At 40.9% G+C, this 22,233-nt stretch overlaps 1 protein-coding gene across 1 annotated transcript; it reads right to left on the reverse strand.

Annotated features, from left to right (window-relative positions):
• Window positions 1-16,464: 16,464 nt before the first annotated feature.
• LOC107788207 (uncharacterized) lies at window positions 16,465-17,223 on the reverse strand. The gene has a single exon (XM_016609882.1). The coding sequence runs from the start codon at window positions 17,221-17,223 to the stop codon at window positions 16,465-16,467; it is 759 nt and encodes a 252-aa protein (XP_016465368.1).
• Between the last annotated feature and the right edge of the window lie 5,010 nt (window positions 17,224-22,233).

Below are 22,233 nucleotides of genomic sequence, written 5' to 3' on the forward strand. Positions count from 1 at the left end.
GGAACATGTCAATTACAGTTATCATGAGGAATGGTACATCTCTATGCCTACATGTCAAATATGCATGTCAAGGAATGATTTCACGGTGATATCCCTGAGTACTCACACTCTCAGAAAATACTCAATCTGTCTGCCAAATGTCCACACAACTACTCAGCACTGTACGAGTGCTTGGCATCAATGCCCCTCATCAAAGCACGTGTATGTATATTTTTGTGCCTGCGCTCACTGCTGGTATGTTAGACTCCGAAGGGGCGGATCTTTTCCAAGCGATAATATAAAGCCTATAAGGCCTGCTGCGGTGTGCAACACGATCCACATAATAGTCATAATGCCAATATGGCCTGCAGTCTGTTCCACAATAACTGTAATGACTCGACTGGTCATTTTAACTTTTAGCATTCCATTCGGTGGTGTAAGGTCTTGATAAGCTTCGTATAATATATTAGGACTTGCGTGCATGGACAGTTTCGGTTTTCGGGCGATTCAGGATTGATTTAGAAGAATAATTCTTGTTTTAGAAGCTTATGTGATAAGAGTTGACTGGAGTTTGACTTTTGTATGGACGACTCCAAAATGGTGTTTTGATAATCCCAATATCTTTGTATGGGGATTTGGACTTAGGCGTATGTTCGGATTTGGATTTAAAGGTCCGTAGGTTGATTTGATGCATTTTGGCGAAAGTTAAGTTGATGGTTTGGAAGGTTAAGAGGTTTGACCGTGTGTTGAATTTATTTATATCGGGTTCGAATTGTGATTTTGGGAGTTGGTATAGATCCGTTGTCTCATTTGGGACTTGCATACAAAATTTGAGCTCATTCGGAACTGGTTTGATATGTTTCAGCATTAGATTTTAAAGTTAGAAGTTCATTAGGCTTGAAGCGATGTGCGATTTGTGGCTTTGGTGTTGTTTGACGTGATTTGAGGCTTCAAGAGAGTTTGTATTATGTTTTGGGATTGGTTGGTATGATTGGACGGAGTCTCGGGGGCCTCGGGTGTGTTTCGGATGGGCTACGGGCCATTTCTGCATGTTTTAGAGTTGTTGGTTTTCTGGTGTATCTGTTGTTCTTCGTGATCGTGAAGATGAAGCCGTGATCGCGATGTGATTCTGGGAACTCAGTGATTTTTTTCATCGCAGACGCGAATGTGGGCACGCGATCACAAAGGTTGAGCTGGTTGTTGTTCGCATTCGCGTTATAGCATCTGCTTTCGCGTAAGGAAGCTGGGGGCTGGTGGATTGTTACTCATTGCGTTCGCGCGATTTGGGATGCTTTCGCGAAGTTGTACCTCATTGTTCATCGCGTTCGCGAGGTATGTGCCGCGAATGCGAAGCTTGTTTTCTCTGGGTAGTATTTTTATGCTTCGCGATTGCGAAGGTTGTTACGCGATCGCGAAGAGGAACACCTGGGCAAAATATAAAAGTACTCTATTTCGAGGGTTTTGTTATTTTATCACTTTTTGAATTAGAGAGCTCGAATTCGGGCGAATTGGGAGGGGATTTTCACGTGTTGGATTGGGGTAAGTATTCTTGACCCAGATTTGATTATATTTCATTATTTTATCTTTGTTTTTATCATTAAGTTAGTGATTTGAATTGGAGAAATTGGGGGTTTTTGTAAAACACTTTCTAAAATGTTAAATGATGATTTGAAGGTCGATTTGATGTCCGAATTGGATAATTTTGGTATGGTATGATACTTTTCGGAATGGGTGTTCATATTTTGTGAGTTTTGTTCGATTTCGAGGTGCGGTCCCGAGGTTGACTTTTTTGTTTTCATTAAAGATCGAAGCTTTATAATCCGAAATTATTTCCTATGGCTATTATTTATGAAATTAAGTTATTTTGGCTAGATTCGAGCCGTCCGGAGGTTGTTTCACACGAGAAGGTCATTTTAGATTATTGGTTTAGCTTCTTTAAGGCAAGTATCATGCCTAAGTTTGTGTGGGAGAACTACCCCTTAGGATTTGGGTTGATTGTATTATTTGAATTATGTGAAAGACGTGTACGCGAGGTGACGAGTGCATACTCGGGTTTATATGTAGAAATTTACCGGTTTAGACTCTTAGGCTTCTTTCATTTAATTATTTGAAGTTGTTAGCACATGTTATATATTTTATTTGTCAAGTTTACTCTCATGTGCTTTGTTTGAAGTTGTTCGTAAATTTCATATCTTTTTCTCGTCAAGTTTACTCTTATATGCTTTATGTGAAGCTGTTACCTCTTTATTTGTAATGTGACCTCCTTTATTGTTGAGTTATTCCTAATTGAAATTGTTGTTACATGATATCCTTTCATTGTCGAGTTATTCTCATGCATTTCGACGCAGTTGCTAGTTCATACCATCTCTTTCATTGTTAGCTTATGTCATACACTAGAACTCGAAGTTTGCCATTTCATGGAAATACCTTCATTATAGAGTTTACTCTTAAGCAATTAATTGAAGTTGAAGTTATTAAAAGTCATTAACCTATTTTAGCTGAAGTTGTTGTTTAATGGGGCATTGTTCATGGTTGAGTTACTTTCCCTGTTAATTTTGTTGCTATTGCGATGTTGTACACATCGTGTTTGAGCCATGGTCTATATGTTGTGGTGATATTGGTATTGTTGTTGTTAAGAGGTTGTAGCCTATAGGCACTTGTGTATGAGTTGATATGTCGTGTTGTTGTGATGTTAGCACATGTGAATTTGTTATGTGGATTGATTGTCGTTATGCGGAGTATAAGGGTGGCATCTCACTATTGATGATTGTGCAAAGTGATACTCGTGGCTAATGATATTGTCAGGGTGGAGTGATACGGGTGGTTATCAGAATGATATAGGTGGCTATTGTGTTAAATGTCTGGGCTGAGCGACAAGGGTGGCTATTATGATTTTATCAATATGGAGAGATAAGGGTGGCTATGTCAGGGATGATATGTGATGGCCTGTGGGCATTTTGTTAATGATATTCGTGTGATGGTGTGATTTTTCTTGTTTATGTCATGCACCTTACGTGACTTGTTGTGTTGCTTTTAATGAGCTACTCGATATCTTTGATATTACTTGTTGACTTGGATTGTGATAGTACACTTGCACAAGCATACACTATAGCATGCCACTTATACCAGTTCAGAAGTATGAAACTTGACATCCATTGGTCATGCTTATGTATTCTTGTATTATCTGCTTCCATTGCGATGTTGAGCATGTGATCATGCCGAACGGATTTTGGTATTGAGCCTGTGACCACACCGGACAGATTGTGTTTGTGAGCTAGTGGTCATACCGGGTGGATTGAGATATTGACATATGAGTTGTTTGTGCAGTTGTGATTAATAATGCGAGCACGAGGTGCCATGAGCATATGATTTGTGCTTGGAGACTCATAACTTGCATTTATGAGATGAGGTATCTCAGAGTAATTCTGTTGTGAAACTTGTGTTAGATCAGTTTGAGTATTCGGTTGTCATTATTTTTCCTTAATTGTTTTCACTAGTACTTAACAGTGTTCGGATTACATTACAGTTATATCACATGTTTATTCCTTATTGTCATTTACTTCTTATTGCTTCCATTATTAGCTTTACACCTATTTACTGCACAAGTTATTATGACTAGTAGGTATCTTGACTTGTACCTCGTCACTACTCTACCGAGTTTAGTCTTGATACTTACTGGGTACCGACCGTGGTGTACTCATACTACACTTCTGCACATTTTTGTAAACATCCAAGTATTGGAGATAACGAACTCAGGCAGAGTTAGTTTCTTGATCGCGAAGATTCAAGGTAGAGCTGCTTAGTTGTCGTAGTCCCTTAGAGTCCTTTTCCTTTTGATTGTACTGTTAATTCGATATCCGAACAGTGTTGTATTTTGTTTGAAGATATTTCTATGTATTCAACAAGATTTCGTGACTCTGTATTACCTAGTCTTGGGAGGTTATTGTGATTATTGTCACGTAGGCTTGTTTCACCTTTATTTTGCTATTTATATTAACCTCTGTTTAAAACATCATTGTTAAACTGCCTTAATTGTTGTAAGTAATCGGCTTACCTAGTCTAAGATACTAGATTCCATCACCACGCCTAAGGCGGGATTTTGGGTCGTGACAAGTTGGTATCAAAGCTCTAGGTTCATAGGTTATACCAGTCACAAGGAAGTTTAGTAGAGTCTTGCGGATCAGTACGGAGACATCTGTACTTATCTTTGAGAGGCTACAAAATTATTAGGAAAATTCCACTTCTTTTATTCATGTCGTGCGGATTTGTTGATTTTGAAGTTTGAGCCTTTGTATCTCTATTCTCTAACAGATGGTGAGGACACGTACTGTCGAATGAGCTGAGCAGACACCCGCACCCCCTGCTAGAGTTGCGAGAGGCTATGGCCAAGGTAGAGGCCAAGAAGTGGCACGTGTCGCAGCTAGAGAACTTGCCAGAGCAGTAGTTGAGGAACCGTCAGTAGCTCCGGTAGGGTGATAGGCACCGCAGGGCCTGTTGTTACCCCCAGACTTCAGGAGTCTTTAGCATAGTTCTGGAGCATGTTTGGTACATTGGCTCAGGCGGGACTGATCCTAGTTGCACCGGCTACTTCACAGATTGGTGGAGGAGCTCCGACTCCCACCGCCCGTACTCCTGACCAGCAGGCTCATGATGGTCATACTCCGAGTGTGGTTCCAGTATAACCCGTTATCGCAGTTCAGCCTGAGGTCAGGGCAGAGGCATCTAAGAAGGAGCAGTGGAGACTTACAGTGACACGGTGACTGAGGACGTACAGGGTTTTCTAAAGAAGTGTCATTGTATTCTCCGCACCATGGGTATTGTAGAGGTGAGTGGAGTTTCTTTTACTATATTTCAGCTGTCAGGAGCAGTGTATCAGTGGTTGCAGGCTTATGAGAAGGGTAGGCTAGCTGATACACCACCACTCACTTGGACTCAGTTTTTAGAGATGTTTTTGTGGGAGTTTGTTCCCCAGACCCTCAGGGATGCGTGGCGCACAGAGTTCGAGCAGCTGCGCCAGGGCACTATGATAGTGTCGGAGTATGCCATCAGGTTTAGCGAGCTATCCTGACATGCACCTACCTTGGTTCTTATAGTCAGAGAATGAGTCCGCAGATTTATCAAGGGGCTTAATTATGGTCTTAGATTCAGCATGGCTCGGGAGTTGGAGACTGATACTCCATTTCAGCAGGTTGTGGAGATTGTCAGGAGGTTAGAGAATATTTGGGGTGAGGAGAGGGAGGATAAGGAGGCTAAGAGGTCTTGAGGATCTAGAAGATTCAGTGGATTCTACTCTTCAACTATGACCCATCATGGCGGAGGCTCAAGTAGTCGGCCAGCCCAGTCCGCACTTCAGACTATGCGTGGTGCTCCAGTTAGTCAGGGATCTCAGGGTACTTATGTGGGGAAGTCATCTTTTAGTGCACCACCGGCACGGGGTTCCTATAGCGGGTATTCCAGTTATCCGGTGCAGAATCAGTACGAGTAACCATGCCCGCAGAGGGATTGTTATGAGTGTGGTGATACTAGGCACATTATGAGAGATTGTCCCAGACTCGGGAGAGGTGGATTTCATCAGGTCATTCAGGCTATGGGCTCCGTTCCAGTTACTACTCCACCTGCACAACCAACTAGGGGTGGAGGACAGGTGGGTAGAGGGCGCCCTAGAGGGGGAGGCCCCGCCCGTTGATACGCTTTCCATGGAAGGGCTGAGCCCGCTGCACTAGATGGTGTTGTTACAAGTATGGTTTCGACTTGTCATAGGGGAGTAACAGTCTTATTTTGATCCGATCCTATTTATCAGAGTGAGTCCTCCTATCTTGCTTCATATATGGGTGTGTTCCGTGATTCTTGTGCTCTACTTATGTGTTTACCTCTGTTGAGAGACTCTTTAGTGGTAGTCCATGTCTATAGTTTTGGTTTGTTCACAATTGAGAGCTATGAGACAAGAATGAACTTTTTGTTATTCATTATGGTAGGTTTTGATGTGATTTCTGGGTGGTTTGGTTACGATTGGTCATTTAGGCACTCTACCATTATAGGAAGTTTGTTACGTGTTGTGATTTTGTCTCGCAGAATTGAGTTACTGGAAGGTTTCGATTGATGTGATGTGTATTCTACTTGTGATTTAGAGATGAGGATGGGATCCTCGTGTTTTCATATGGATGGATATGTTTGGACCGGGCTACGTGCCACGGTGGAGTTATATTAGGATGAGATCCTTATGATTAGTTCATATGTTTTGTTTCTCCCTTGTGGAATGGATTCATAGTATGGTGCTGATAGGGAGTTATTCCTATCGGACTTGTTTGATAGTTCTATCGTGTGTTTCTCTTTCCATATTCAGTCATATTCGAGTTGTGCTTATTGGGTTTAGCTTGCGAGGTATGTGCCCAGGTGGTGTTGGGTGTGACTTGTTGATTTGGGTGAGTGGTTATGAGATCTTCTTGTTTGTTTTCATCATTGTTAGTTTTGTGAAGGTTTGGGACAAGGTTTTAGCTGATATGAGGTTATTTGTCCGTGCAGGATTTGATTATGGACAACTATTGTGGTTAGAGAGGGCATATGGGCGATGTATTACATCGGATGGTCATACCTTGTGGGTGTATGCATGAGCTGTAGCAGCTGGTTGAGGCTGATACAGTGTGTTTATGTGGGAATCGGGTCTTTGGGAGATGATCAGATGGTGAAAATATTGGTTCTAAGTCTTATCGGTATGGGTGAAAGGAAAAATCTTTAGTTGAGATGGTATTGTCAGGTTTATGTGGATTGGGGTGACGTGGGGTCACTTGCGAGTATATGTATGATGAGTTTATTCAGTTATGTCGTGGCTTCGGTACGGTTCTTGGCACATTCGAGGACGAATGTTTATTTAAGAGGGGGATAAGGTAATGACCCGACCAGCCGTTTTGAGCTTTAGCATTCCGTTCGGTGGTTTATGGTCTTGATAAACATCGTATAATATATTAGGACTTGCGTGCATGGCCGGTTTTAGTTTTTGGGCGATTCCGGATTGATTTAGAAGAATGATTCTTGTTTTAGAAGCTTAAGTGGTAAGAGTTGACCGGAGTTTGACTTTTGTGTAGATGACTCTGGAATGGTGTTTTGATAATTCCAATAGCTTTGTATGGTATTTTGGACTTAGACGTATGTCCGAATTTGGATTTGGAGGTCCGTAGGTTGATTTGATGCATTTTGGCGAAAGTTGGAAAGTTGAATGTTCGGAAGATTGAGAGGTTTATCATTAAATTAGTGATTTGAATTGGAGAAATTGGGGATTTTTTGTAAAACACTTTCTAAAATGTAAAATGATGATTTGAAGGCCGATTTGATGTCGAAATTGGATAATTTTGGTATGGTTGGACTCATATCGGAATGGGTGTTCAGATTTTATGAGTTTTGTCGGGTTTTGAGGTGTGGACCCGGGGTTGACTTTTTAGATTTCATTAAATATTATTCGGAAATGTTTCCTACGGATTTTATTTATTATATTAAGTTATTTTGGCTAGATTGGAGCCGTCCGGAGGTTGTTTCACACGAGAAGGTCATTTTAGATTATTGATTTAGCTTCTTTAAGGTAAGTATCTTGCCTAAGGTTTTGTGGGCGAACTACCCCTTAGGATTTGGGTTGATTGTATTATTTGAATTATGTGAAAGACGTGTACGTGAGGTTACGAGTGCATACTCGGGTTTATATGTAGAAATTTACCGGTTTAGACTCTTAGGCTTCTTTCATGTAATTATTTGAAGTTGTTAGCACATGTTATATATTTTATTTATCAAGTTTACTCTCACGTGCTTTATTTGAAGTTGTTAGTACATTTCATATCTTTTTCTCGACAAATTTACTCTTATATGCTTTATTTGAAGCTGTTACCTCTTTATTTGTAATGTGACCTCCTTTATTATTGAGTTATTCCTAATTGAAATTGTTATTACATGATATCCTTTCATTGTCGAGTTATTCTCATGCATTTTGACGCAGTTGCTAGTTCATGCCATCTCTTTCATTGTTAGCTTATGTCATACACTAGAACTCGAAGTTTGCCATTTCGTGGAAATACCTTCATTAATGAGTTTACTCTTAAGCAATTTATTGAAGTTGAAGTTATTAAAAGTTATTAACCTGTTTTAGCTGAAGTTGTTGTTTAATGGGGCATTGTTCATGGTTGAGTTACTTTCCCTGTTAATTTTGTTGCTATTGTGATGTTGTACACATCGTGTTTGAGCCATGGGCTATGTGTTGTGGTGATATTGGTATTGTTGTTGTTAAGAGGTTGTGGCCTATGGGCACTTGTGTATAAGTTGATATGTCGTGTTGTTATGATGTTAGCACATGTGAATTTGTTGTGTGGATTGATTATCGTTATGCGGAGCATAAGGGTGGCATCTCACTATTGATGATTCGGGCGGAGTGATATGGGTGGCTAATGATATTGTTAGGGCGGAGTGATATGGGTGGCTATCGGAGTGATACGGGTGGCTATTATGTTAAATGTCTGGGCAGAGCGATAAGGGTGACTATTATGATGTTATCAATACGGAGAGATAAGGGTGGCTATGTCAGAGATGATATGTGATGGTCTGGGGACATTGTATTGATGATATTTGTGTGATGGTGTGATTTTTCTTATGTATGTCATGCACCTTACGTGACTTGTTGTGTTGTTTTCAATGAGTCTAATCGATGTCATTGATATTACTTGTTGACTTGAACTGTGATAGTACACTCGCACAAGCATACACCGTAGCATCGCACTTATAGCAGTCCCTTGGAGTCCTTTTCCTTTTGATTGTACTATTAATTCGATATCCGAACAGTGTTTTATTTTGTTTGAAGATGTTTCTATGTATTCAGCTAGAGTTCGTGACTCTGTATTACCTAGTCTTGGGAGGTTGTTGTGATTATTGCAACGTAGGCTTGTTTCACCTTTATTTCGGTATTTATATTAAACTCTATTTTGAAACGTCATTGTTAAACTGACTTAATTGTTGTAAGTAATTGGCTTACCTAGTCTTAGAGACAAGGTGCCATCAACACCTAAGGCGGAGTTTTGGGTCGTGACAATAACACTCAGATCTCGGCTCTCAGGTCCACCTCAGTCATCAATCTCTCCAGTCTCACGGGCTCACAATCTCGTACCACTCAGTCCAAACAATAATAACATGTGATGTAACAATGAATGATAATAGAGACTGAGATATGCTATTCAAATTAAGAATCGTGACTGAGTATATAATTACAGTTAAAGCAATTAACTCAAAACAATATAAATAACCTCATTAGGTCTCAACCGAATAAGCACATAGCCTAAACATGATTTTAAACATGAATCACAGATTACTCTAACAAGTAGGTATTGCATGGATAAAATAAGACTTGAAAGCAATACAGTACAAAAATCAACCCGAACCATGATTTCCACGGTGTACGCCCACACGCCCAACACAACACAAATAACACTATTTTCAGGGATAACTACCTTCAATTCCAAGTTTAGAAACGTTAATTACCTCAAAACGTGGAAATCAAAACTCCAACAAGCCTTTCCCACGCGTATCTGCCTTCAAACGACTCGAATCTAGTCACAAACAACTCAATAGCAACAAATAATGTAGTAGGAAACAACTTCAAACAATAAAGTTTTGATCTTTATAAAAATCAAAAAGTCAACCCTTGGCTTGCACCTCGGAACCCGAAAAAATTCACAAATTCTAGACACACATTTGATTACAAGTCCAACCATACCAAAATCATCCAATTCTGGCTTCATATCGACCTTCAAATCTCCATTTTTCATTTTTGAAAAGTTTCAATAAAATCCCCAATTTTCCTACTCCAAATCACTAAATAAATGATAAAAACAATGATGGAATCATGATAAATGAACACATCCGAGTCAAAAACACTTACACTGATTCAAGACGTGAAAATACCCTCCAAAATTGCCCATAACCGAGCTCTACAACTCAAAATATGATATAATAACTTTAACCCTCAAAATGAGTTTTAAACATTCTGCCCAGGTGTTATGCATCACGATCGTGGGACCTATGTCGCGATCGCGAAGAACAAATAATCACTGCCCTCCAAATTAGTCTACGGGAACGCGAAGACACAGTCGCGAACATGATGCTTACCAGACCTGACTCTTTATGAACGCGTGCACATCTACGCGATCGCGTAGGCTTAAAGCCTGATGCTCCAGCTGACCACTCCTCTATGCGAACACGTGAACCTCCTCGCATCTGCGATGACCTGAGCCTTACAAAGCTATGGGAATGCGAGATTACTATTGCGAACTCAAAGAATAAATTTTCAGCTTCCAAAAACAACTCTTCGCGATCGCGAAAGAGGAAACCGGATACACAGAAAATCAGCAGTCCAACAAAGTCCAAAATGAAGCAGAACTTAATCTGAATCACACCCGAGGACCCCGGGACGCTATCTAAACATACCAACAGGTCCTAAAACACAATACGAACTTAGTCGAAGCCTCAAATCATTTCAAACAACATCGAAATCATGAATCGCAACTCAATTCAAGCCTAATGAAACTAATAAATTTCCAACCTCTAAAACCAATGCCGAACCATATCAAATCAACTCTGAATGACCTCAAATTTTGCACACTAGTCCCAAATGACACAACGGGCCAATTCCAACTCTCGGAACCAAAATTCGAACATGATATCAATAAAGTCAACTCTCGGTCAAACCTCTCAAACTTCCATACCTTCAACTTTCTAACTTTCGCCAAAAAGCCTCAAACCAATCTACAGACCTCCAAATCAATATCCGGACATACGCCTAAGTCCAAAATCACCCTACGAAGCTATCGAAGATATCAAATCTCCATTCCGGAGTCATTTACACAAAAGTTAAACTCCAGTCAACTCTTTCAACTTAAGCCTTTAACCTTGGGATTAAGTTTCCCAATTCACTCTGAAACCTCCTCGAAACCAATCCAACCACCCTGGTAAGTCACATAACCAAAAAATGAACATATAAGAAGCGATAAATAGGGGAATGGGGGCTATAATACACAAACTTACCGACAGATTTATTACATTCTTCCCCTCTTAAATAAATGTGCGTCCTCGAACGGGTTTAGAATCATACCTTGATTCTCAAATAGGTGTGGATAACTACTCCGCATCTCCCGCTCAGTCTCCCAAGTAGCCTCATCTAGTGGCTGGCCTTTTCACTGAACCATCACCGAAGCTATATTCTTTGATCTCAACTTTCGAGACTACCGATCCAAAATGCCCACAGGCTCCCCATAATAAGTCAAATCCCTCAAACTAGTTCCAATTTTGAAAGAAGCAAAGAATAAATTCTTATACAAATTCTAGCCAAGGTTGTCTTTTCTGATCATCAAAATCATCACCATAATATAATCAGAAAAAGAAGACAAAAAGTCATCACCATAGCCAGCATATCCAATCTCTTCGTACGTGTGTGTCTCTTCTCCAATTTTTTGTTGTTGATTTAATAGCATAGAAGACCCAATCTGAGATTATGGCTATAGATAACTGATGACCATGGCTCCAAATTCTCCACACTAGCCGGAATGTACACAACTTCACCATCCAGCGGTGGAATTCCACCGGACCTGTCCCAAAACAAACCCACTATCAATGTGCACAATCCCCAATTGGTTTCATCATCAATTTCATTACCACCGGTTACAAATCTTCATAGCAATACACGGACTACTGTAGCGCAACAACACATAGTTTCTTCAAAAATTCCAATGGTCAAATATAAGTCAAATATTGAGATTCCAAGCTGTGGGAAATGTTCTCCAGCTCATGTTATAACTCTCCACAAAAATTCAGAGCATTCCACCGTCCGAGTCATCTTCCGAGAAGTGCTGCAAATATTCGGTGAAAACCAGTTGGTCGGCAAGGATGCTACGGTGATTCAATTGTCTCAAGACCAATACAAATTGACTCCTACTGCTGAGCGGATTGCTAACAACTTCCAAAATCAACACTTCATTGAGCCAAACTCCACAACATTTCAAAATGGTGATTCTTTTGAGTTGAGATCACAAGCTAGTCGACAAAATGTCAAGGCCAATTCGACAGCCCTTTTGGGTGTCCAGACTAATCCTCATGTTGCTCAGGGTAATCAGGATGTTACCCATCATGTTACTTTCCAAGAATTAGCTCAAAACTGTGGTGATCAAATCTTGCCTAAGAATGCGTTTTCACAGGTAGTCGACGTTCAGGCCTCTCATCCCTCCCACATACAAACTCAAAGCACCACTTTACCAATGACATGCACATACCCAAAGATTTCAACCAATTTTGATAAACCAAAGCACCCACAGACCTTTAAGCTATCAGCAACTTCTAACCAAAATGTCCAGCTCCACATCAATAAATTAGTTGCTCCACTAAATCCAAAGGACATTAACAATCATCAAGCGATTCAAGCTGCCATGACTTTTCTGGCTAGTGACCAACAACCCTTTACGGCTGGTCATCCTCCTCCAACCATCTCACCAATTACTATGACCACAAATAACAACTTCAAGCCACAAGATTACTCCAATATTCTGAAGCCAGCTGTGATAAATAATCCAGTGATTGCGAACTCCAATTTGAGACCTACTATTGAGCCAATTCCTGTTAGACGAGCAACTTTTCTGAATGGGCAGCCTCTTGTTAAGTTCACAGAAGCAGAAGTTGAACGAATGAACGTCATAGAAGGACTCCAGTATGTTGTAGTAGGCAAGTTCTCATATGGATGGCCTGAACTACAAGAGTTACGCAAAATATTTCCAGCTCAATGTTGAATCAAAGGAGAATGCAATATAAGATTACTTAGAGATAGATATGTATTGATTCGTTTGACATTATAGGAGGATTTTCAAAGGCGAATTAAGTAAGGATTCAGAGAGAATCCTGGGTAATGAAGGCAGAAGGAATGTTTTTTTGGGCGATTTGAGACCTTGCACGAATTTGTGCAAAGTTTTCTTAACTGATTAGGGTGATGGGAGTTGAGAGAATAAAGAGGAAAGGGGAAAGAAGACGGCCAGGTCTTTGAGTGGAATGATTAGGGTTTGGGGGAAGTTTGGTTGGTCTTTAGGTTAAAGTTGGGAGAAGGAACCTCGGCCGCTGGATCATTAGATCAAAGACCTTAATAAATCAAGGATTAAATATTTTTGGGGCGGAATTTAGGTGTCCGTTGGATTCCTGTAATTCAATGGTTAGGATTAAATGGTCTGAGTGCTTAATAATTAAAGAGAAAATAGAGTGAAAATCATGGGCCATTGATCAAAAAATGAAAGGCCCAGTTAACTTTGTGCTTGTTATGTGAGTGAGAGAGGCGAGTGACGTGGCACACTCTCATTGGCTAAGAGAGGGTATCACGGATCACCAAGCTGGCAAATGAGATGGGTGTTTGGATTGGGTCATTTCGGATTAGGCCTTGTATTTGGGCTAGAAATCATTTAAATGGTAGCCTCTTTGTAATTAATAAAAGAATTGCAATCGTAGCCTTTTGATCTTTATTTGCAATTAATTGATTATTTGCAAAAATATTTCACTAGGATATTAATTTTGAATAATTGAAATAGTAAACTAATTAACTATTTTAAGAAGTAATTTATTGAATTAATTATAGAACTTACGCATAGAAATTATTTTAATAATCCTAAAATAGTAAATATATTTGTAATTACATAACACTAATACCAAATAATTAATTTCAAAAACTAACACTGAATTAATTCTTAGAAATAGGTATTTATTTATAGAAAATATTTTCAAAATATTCATTGTAAATTATTAAATATAAAAAAATAAATTTTAAAAGAGAGTCAAAATTGGCCGTCAACAGCTGCGCCTCTATGATCGGAGACGATGAAAGAGGTTTCGGGCAGAGAAACTAAACCAAAGCCATTTTTGTCTCGACTTTTAGGCAGGTATTGCAAGAAATGATGAATTTGTAGGATTGAGTTGAGGAAGAATCTGGAAAGATTTGGGAATATGGGGCCGAATTTTGGCTTTGAATTGCTTACATTCCTCAGGCTTAACGAGCATCAAGCCTCATGTAGTTCTGGAGTAGGGACTTTGGGGAAGCAGCACTCGCAGGAATTGTCCCAGTATCGTATTGCGACGATACGGCGAGACAGAAGATTGGTCACTCATGGTAGCTTAAATTTTGTGGCCTGATTTGAATGATTCAAAATTTTAAGCTCGCTGATTGTCTTGAGTTGGGATCTTAGGCCCGCTACTGGGTTGACTTTCCCTATAGCATTGTAGTTCGGTCTGCTGCTAAGAAGAAGTTCCATACTACGGTGTTTGTTCCTGCAAAACAAATGAAATACACTCATACCAATATATTGTAATGCATAATATATTAAGATGTGATGTAAATGATGCAGGAATGATGATGCCCGACAGTCGGCGAGCCGTTATTTGGTATTGGGATGATGGGATACTTGATCCTGACTTGATTTGTTAGCTAGGCTGTGTATCGTTCCGCAGCTGTCAAAGAGTTCAAAAATTATCTCCGCTTGCTGGGAGAGCTTTATTGGTAAAGTGTGTCTCCACTTGTTGGTAGAGCTTTGCACTGAGAAATGTCTCCGCTTTTCGGGAGAGCTTGATTTCTAAAGTGCATCTACGCTTATTGGGAGAGCTTTGCACTGAAATGTAAAGTATTCTCTGCTCGGGAGTCATCGATTAAAATCATAATCATGCCTAAAGCTGCACGAACAAAACGTTAAAACATTCAAAGTAATAGCAAATATAATAAAATCATGCCCAAAAGATACTCTTGACTGCAAAACTAGGTTGCGGACATCGATTGGCAGAACGTTGGTGACGAGGTTTGCGATTGTCTATTCCGGTGTCCGTGATTAACGGAGTGGTTCTGCGAATTGCTTTTGTTGGCTAAGTTTGCAGTTTGCTATATACAAGGCTCTAATTGGCGAAGCCGACGTTCGATTCTTACAAGGCGCTCTGATTGATTGAGCTGGCGGTTTGCTATATACAGGACTTCGATTGGTGAAGCTGACGTTCATTTTGTACAAGGTGCTCCAATTGATTAAACTGGCGGTTTGCTATATACAAGACTTCGATTGGTGAAGCCGACTGTCCATTTTGTACAAGATGCTCCGATTAGGTGAGCGGACGATTTGCTATGTACAAATTTCCGTATCAGCAGTCTGATTCCGAGGCACCTACAGAGGATTCAAGAGTTAGCTTTTAGCTATACTAGAAAATGTTAAGTAAAAGAGGAGGAGAGATAATCTTATGCAAGTGGTGAATTCGTCATTTGCCCCAGTGTGGTCCTAGTGCTTCCTTATTCCTTGTTGACTCTACACTCAAAGAAAACTTCTTAGTAGGGAGGGGGAGTTGGTTTGTGTCGACCGCCGTGTTGGTTTGCCCCGAACTTTGACATGATTGCGCCACGAGGTTCGGTAGATGGAACAAATTATTGTATACACATATGTATATATATTTTTAGAAAACATTTTGAAAATACTTGTTTTCTTTTAAGGAAAATGCCGTCGTTCCGGATTCTAATATGTTACGAAAGGTTCTCCACACGTGAACGTATTCCTTTGAGAACTTCGTCCTATTGATGTCGATCTTCTGTGATGCCTCTAAAAATGCGGCTACTTGCTGTTGCGACTGCGTCCTAATTAGAACTAATGGAATCAGGTGTGAACGTAGTTCGTGGGATGATGATAAGATATGATGAAAATGACTGAGCCTAACTCAGGCATCCTTCATATCCAAATGGAATCAGGTCGAAGCGTAGTTCGATTACAATAGATGCAAAATGATAAGATTAATAATGAAAATGGTCGAGTCTGACTCAGACAACCTACGTATCCAAGTGGAATCATGCCAGAACGTAGTTCAATTTCCGAAGACGACTGAATCCAATGAGGATTTCCTACCTATTCCTTTTTAAGTAAATCAAGTTGGTGTAGTTCCTAAACAATATACAAAAATAATATTTGGTTTTTCTATTACAAGAGAAAGGGGGGGAGAAATCAAACCCTACGTGGGTTGCCAATGTATCCCTCTTGATTATGTCTGAGTTGATAGGCTTCGTGTTGACTCTTCCATCCATTTCTGCCAAGATTAAAGCTCCACCTGATTGTACACGGTGAACAACATAAGGACCTTGCCAGTTTGGTGCAAAATTTCGTCTGGCTTCTTCTCGATGGGGAAAGATTTTCTTCAAAACCAACTACCCCGGTGTGAATTGGCGAGGCTTCACTCTTCTGTTAAATGTGATGGCCATCCTGTTCTGATATAGCTGGCCATGACATACTGCATCCATTCTTTTCTCGTCAATGAGCATGAGTTATTCCTGCCAGATCCGTATCCACTCCGCATCATTCAATTTTGCCTCTTGAATGACTCTTAAGGACGGTATCTTGACCTATAGGGGTATCACCGCTTCAGTATCGTATACCAACATGTATGGTGTTGCCCTAGTGGTGAAATAGTCGATAGCTACCAAGCGGCGAACGACCAGGGTGAACCCATTACATTTAACTCATTTGGTGGAATCTGGATGAAATCTCCATAAATCTGGCACTGGTGACACTTCTGCACATAGCGGATACTATCGCTTTCTATAGTCATCCAAATGTATCCATCTCTCAAAATTTTCTTGGCTAATGTGAACCCATTCATGTGGGGTCCGTACATCCCTGCATGTATTTCATCAAGTAGTCTGGTTGCTTCAGCGGCGTCTACACATCTCAGCAAACCTAAGTCTAGGGTCCTCCTGTACAAGACTTCCTTGTTGAGGAAAAAATGGTTTGCTAACTTCCTGAAGGCTCGCTTTTGACCATTAGTAGCATTCTTTGGGTACTCCTGGGTTGCAAGGAATTTCTTGATGTCGTGATACCATTGTTTACCATCTGGTTCTTCATCCACATGGAAGTAATAGGCATGTTGATCCCTGATCTCTACCTCGATAGGGTCGATGTAGTTCTTGTCTAGATACTGAATCATAGATGATAAGGTTGCAAGGGTGTCGGAAAACTCGTTCTTAATTTTGGGGATGTGCTTGAAATCAATCTTTGTGAACTTCTTGCACAACTTCTTCACGCAGTGCAAGTTCATCAGTATATTGACATTCTTGGTGGACCATTCTTCTTGGACTTGGTGTATCAACAAATTGAAATCTCCTATGACCAAAAGTTCTTTGATGTTCATATCGACTGTCATTCTGATTCCAAGAATGCACGCTTCATATTCAGCCATATTATTAATACAAGGGAATCTTATCTTTGCCTATGTTGGGTAATGTTATCCAAATTCTGAAATCAGGACTGCCCCAATTTCGACTCCTTTGAAATTTACTGCTCCATCGAAAAACATTCTCCACCCGGGGTATGATTCTGCAATATCCTCCCCGGCAAATAGTACTTCTTCATCGGGGAGATACATTGTAAGCGGTTCGTAATCTCTATCCAGTGGATTCTCGGTGAGGTAGTTGGCTAAAGCTTTCCCTTTGATAGCCTTTTGAGTTATGTACATAATGTCAAATTCGCTGAGGAGAATTTGCCATTTAGCTAGGTAGGCACTGGCTTCTGAAATATGTATTTGAGTGGGTCACGCCCAGATATCAGATACGTAGTGTATGCTGACATATAATGCCTTAGCTTTTGAGCAATCCAAGTCAGAGCACAACAAGTTTGTTCTATCAGGGTATACTTGGCCTCGCATGGTGTGAATTTCTTGCTAAGTAGTAGATGGCATGCTCCTTTCTCTCGGTATCATCATGCTGCCCTAGCACACAGCCGAAGGCATTTTCCAAGACTGGCAAATAGAGAAACAATGGTTTCCCTGGTTTGAGGGGAACCAACCCTGGCGGGTTTGAAAGATACTCTTTGATTCTGTCGAAGGCTTTCTAGCACTTCTCCATCCATTTCGTGGCAGCATCCTTCTTTAGCAGCTTGAAAATGGGTTCACCGATTACCGTGGACTGGGCTATGAAACGACTGATGTAATTCAATCTTCCCAGGAAACTCATGACATCATTCTTGCTCTTTGGTGGTGGTAATTCTTGGATGGTCCTGACTTTTGATGGATCCAGTTCTATCCCCTTCCTACTTACAATGGACCCCAATAGCTTCCCAACTGGGACTCCGAACGCACACTTTGCTGGGTTTAACTTCAAACTGTACCTTCACAGGAATTCAAAAAATTTCTTCATGTCGTCCAAATGCTCTGAAATCTTTTGAGACCTTATGATGATACCATCCACATACACTTCAATCTCTTTATGGATAATATCGTGAAAGCGGGTCTCCATGGCCCTAATGTAGGTGGCGCCGACGTTCTTGAGACCGAATGACATAACTCTATAACAGTAGACTCCCCAAGGCGTGGTGAAAGATGTCTTCTCTGCGTCTTCCTTGAGCATTAAGATTTGATGGTATACAACGATACAATTCATAGACGACTGCAGTTCATGCTTTGCGTAGTTGTCGATGAGGATGTGGATATTTGGCAGGGGGAAATCGTCCTTTGGACTAGCTTTGTTGAGATCCCGGTAGTCCACACATATTATGATCTTTCCATCCTTCTTGGGCATTGGGAAGATGTCTTCCATCCAGCTTGGATAGTTGTTTACCCTTACTACATTTTCTTCTATCTGTTTGGTCACTTTTCTCTTATCCTCAGACTTAAATCAGGTTTGAACTTTTTGGGCTTCTGCTTGACCGGCAGTCTGGTTGGGCCAGTGGGTAGTCGATGCAAGATAATGTCGGTACTTATTCCTAGCATGTCATCATAGGACTATGTGAACTCGATGTACTGTCAGAGGAGCTCAATCATTTTTCCTTCTTCTCGGCTTCTAGATGAATGATGATTCTGGTTTCCTTTACATCTTCTTCGCTTCCAAGATTGACCACTTTCGTTTCTTCAAGGTTGGGTTTTTTCTGACTTTCCAGCTAATCGATCTACTGTGGGAGATTGTCTGGCATCATACTCTCGTTATATTCCTCGTAATCTGGGTCGTTTCACTTAGCGGTTTGGGTTTATGTCATAATCGTGGAACACGGTTTTTTATCGGTTTGATTACTAAAAAGAAAATCTAAGTATAAATAAAGCAGTAAACCAAAGTTGTGATATTTAGGAAAATGATTCTTTTATTTCATCAAAAGGGGAATGTCTTAAGCGTTCACAATAGGAAAATGACAAAAGGGTACAAACACGGTACAAGCCTCAATTGATCGTGCTCTTTTCAAAAGAAACATTTTTTATAGTTCCATACTACCATGAATCCCGGTGAACTAAAGATGGACTGGATGTCCAATCCTACAGCTCTTCCCCTAGTTCGGCATCCCTGATAGTCGGTGTCTTGATGTCAGTTCCTTCACAACATTCTTCAATCATATTCATGAATAACTTTCCCATCCCGTCAATGATATCATCTTCGGGTACTGAACTCTGTCCCGAACTTGAAACATACTCTGGCACAAAAACCTTTTTCTCGGAGCTAACGGTGCGAGATTTCCCTTCCAGAGGCTGATATCCTCTGCCAGCCCTTCCTTTCTACCCATTATGTTCAATTGGCTTTGTGATTCCATCTGACTTGGATCCCAACCATGTTTCTAGATTGTATCCATATTTCATCATCTCCCTCATAGCCATCTTGGATATATGCGGCGACTGCATTCCCAAATTTTGTTCAGTCTTCTACATCTCAGTAGTCTGCATGATTTCCACTGTGTGGAAGGCAACTCCGTCCAGCCCTTCAATGAATGGGAAAACATACTCCAATAGGCTGATTGACCCCAATCATCATGAACCACGATCTCTTGGCATCCTTATTTGAATTTTATGCATTGGTGCAAAGTAGACGGCATGGGCCCTATCATATGTATCCAGGGCCTACCCAGCATCAAATTATAAGAAGAGGAGATGTCCATCACTTGGAACAATACCAAAAAATCGACCGGCCCGATTTGCAAAGCTAGATAAATTTCTCCAATAACATCCTTTTGCGAACCGTCAAAGGTTCTTACTCTTACGTGGCTTTCCTTGACTTCCCTCAAATGAATTCCTAACTCCCGCAGGGTGGAGGGTGAACAAATGTTGACTCCTGACCCTCCATCGACCAGCACCCGGGACACCACTTTGTCCCCGTATTTGACAGTGATGTGAAGAGGCTTGTTGTGACTTGCACCTTCGATAGGAAGTTCGTCGCATCTAAAAGTGATCAGGTTTGCTTTGACCATTTTTCCAATTTTCACGACCAACGCCTCGCTAGTGGTGTTACTTGGTACACTTACCCCACTTCGTACTTTCAACAAAGTGTCCTTATGAATATTAGAGCTCATTAATAGATCCATGATAGATATCTGTGCTGGAGTTTTCTTCAACTGCTCTTCCAAAGAATACTCTTTGCTTGACATTCTGTTCCAAAACTCAGCGGCTTCTAGGGCTGTTCTGTTCCTCCTTAGAATTTTTTCTCTCCCCGACCAAGTCATATCATATGATGCGACAGAGTCTGACATTTTGTCCTTTCTCTTTTGCTGGCATGTCCATGGGACTGTTTTGTACTCCCGATCTCCTTCATCTCGAGTAGCATCGGTAGGTTGCTGCGGATAAGTTTGAACCGTCACTGTAGGCCTTAGTTGAACTGTAATGATTGGAGCCTTTTGATAAGGTATCCTTGCGGCTTCTGCATTCCCTATAGTGACAATTGTTCCCTTCAGGTCATGTTCTTTGTCTAATGTGATCATGTTAGCTCCCTGATTTCATGGTAGTGGGTTGCGATTCACATTTGGTGGTGCTAGAGTGCACTGAATGGCTCTACTCTTGATCAGGGTTTCAATTTTATTTTTCAACTTGAAACAGTCTTCATTATCTTGCCCAGGTACATTGGAATGATACACGTATCTTTTAGTGGCATCAAAATATTTGGAGGGATGTTCAGGAACCCTTCATTTGATTGGGTGTATCAATATCGCTCTTCTCAACCTTTCAAACAATTGGACCAGAGGCTCAGCAATCGGGGTATAAGTTCTAGGACCCCTCTATTCAAAGTTGGGATGAGTGCGTGATGCATAAACATGTCGGTTCTGATGAGTAGTGGTTTGGATATGAGCATATGACCATTGTGGGTTTTGGTTGTTGTTGACTCGAGGAGGGTTGTATTGTGGTTGAAGGTGGTAAATGGCTGGGTATTATAGACTGGAGCATAAGTGGGTGGTGGTGAGTGGTTGTTTGGGGAATAAGAAGTGCTTCCGTGAGGTGGATTGGGTTGGTAGTAAGGGACGACTGTTGAGACGTCCTCTTTCTTCTTCTTTCCTCTACCGATTGATCCTGACTTGATGATCTTGCTGACCGCTTGCAGTGCTGCCATGGATTGTATTTTTCTAGACTTTATTGTTTCATAGAACTCGCATGGGCTTGGACAATTCGCCCTTTTGGAAAGTAAAAGAGAAACCTAGGGGTAAAGGTACAAAATGGGGAAAGAGAGGGAAATCAACCAACTCTAATAACCATCCCCTGAGTCGTTTCCCATGACTTTCTCTTCCTCAGGCTCCTCTTCCGGATCATCCTCCGAGTTTTCCTCAAACTCCTCATAATCGTCATTGAATTCAGACTGCTCTTCCAGATCTTCTTCTGGCTATGTGCTTGATTCTATCTAGATGCACTCTACTACCTGATCATCCTCTTCAGCAGGTGGCAACATGTGGTCAATGGATCTTGGGACCACCTGATGATGCATTGATGTGGTCACAGGATAATACGACAAGATCTCATGGTAAATCTGTAAAGTAACCACCGCGTCCTCTAACCAGGCTATACCCTCTCTGCTTGGCCGGGCTAGTTCTTTTTCTTCGTTAATCCAGACGTAATACTAGGGAGTACACCATGAGTTTTTAACCATAGGCTTTGTCACCAGGTCATTCCACTCTTCTTGTAATCTTCTTATCCCGTGAATATGATCTGGCCAATGTACTCATCCTCATACATCGCCATCCTTGTCCACAGAGAAACGTGTTGGATCATCCCGAATTGTCTGAGGACACGCAAGGGTGAGTATGGTTGAATGCCTTCCAGTCCGATCAACTCAATGAAGTACTTCTGAGGAGTCCTCAAGATTGCCCTTCCACCTAACCAAGAAGGTTTCCAGTTGATCCATTTTCCTATTCTTATTATTTCTCTCAATTCTTATTGCCCATGTGGGGAGATCCTATGTCTCATTCTTTCATTGTGGCTGCGGATCATATTGCTGACACCCACAAAGTAGTC

This window comes from Nicotiana tabacum, chromosome 13 (assembly GCF_000715075.1).
Source record: "Nicotiana tabacum cultivar K326 chromosome 13, ASM71507v2, whole genome shotgun sequence".
Lineage (NCBI taxonomy): Eukaryota > Viridiplantae > Streptophyta > Magnoliopsida > Solanales > Solanaceae > Nicotiana > Nicotiana tabacum.

Excerpts from the sequence above, each read along its gene's own strand:
- LOC107788207 (XM_016609882.1), bottom strand. The coding sequence starts at position 17,223 with ATGGCTGAATATGAAGCGTGCATTCTTGGAATCAGAATGACAGTCGAT.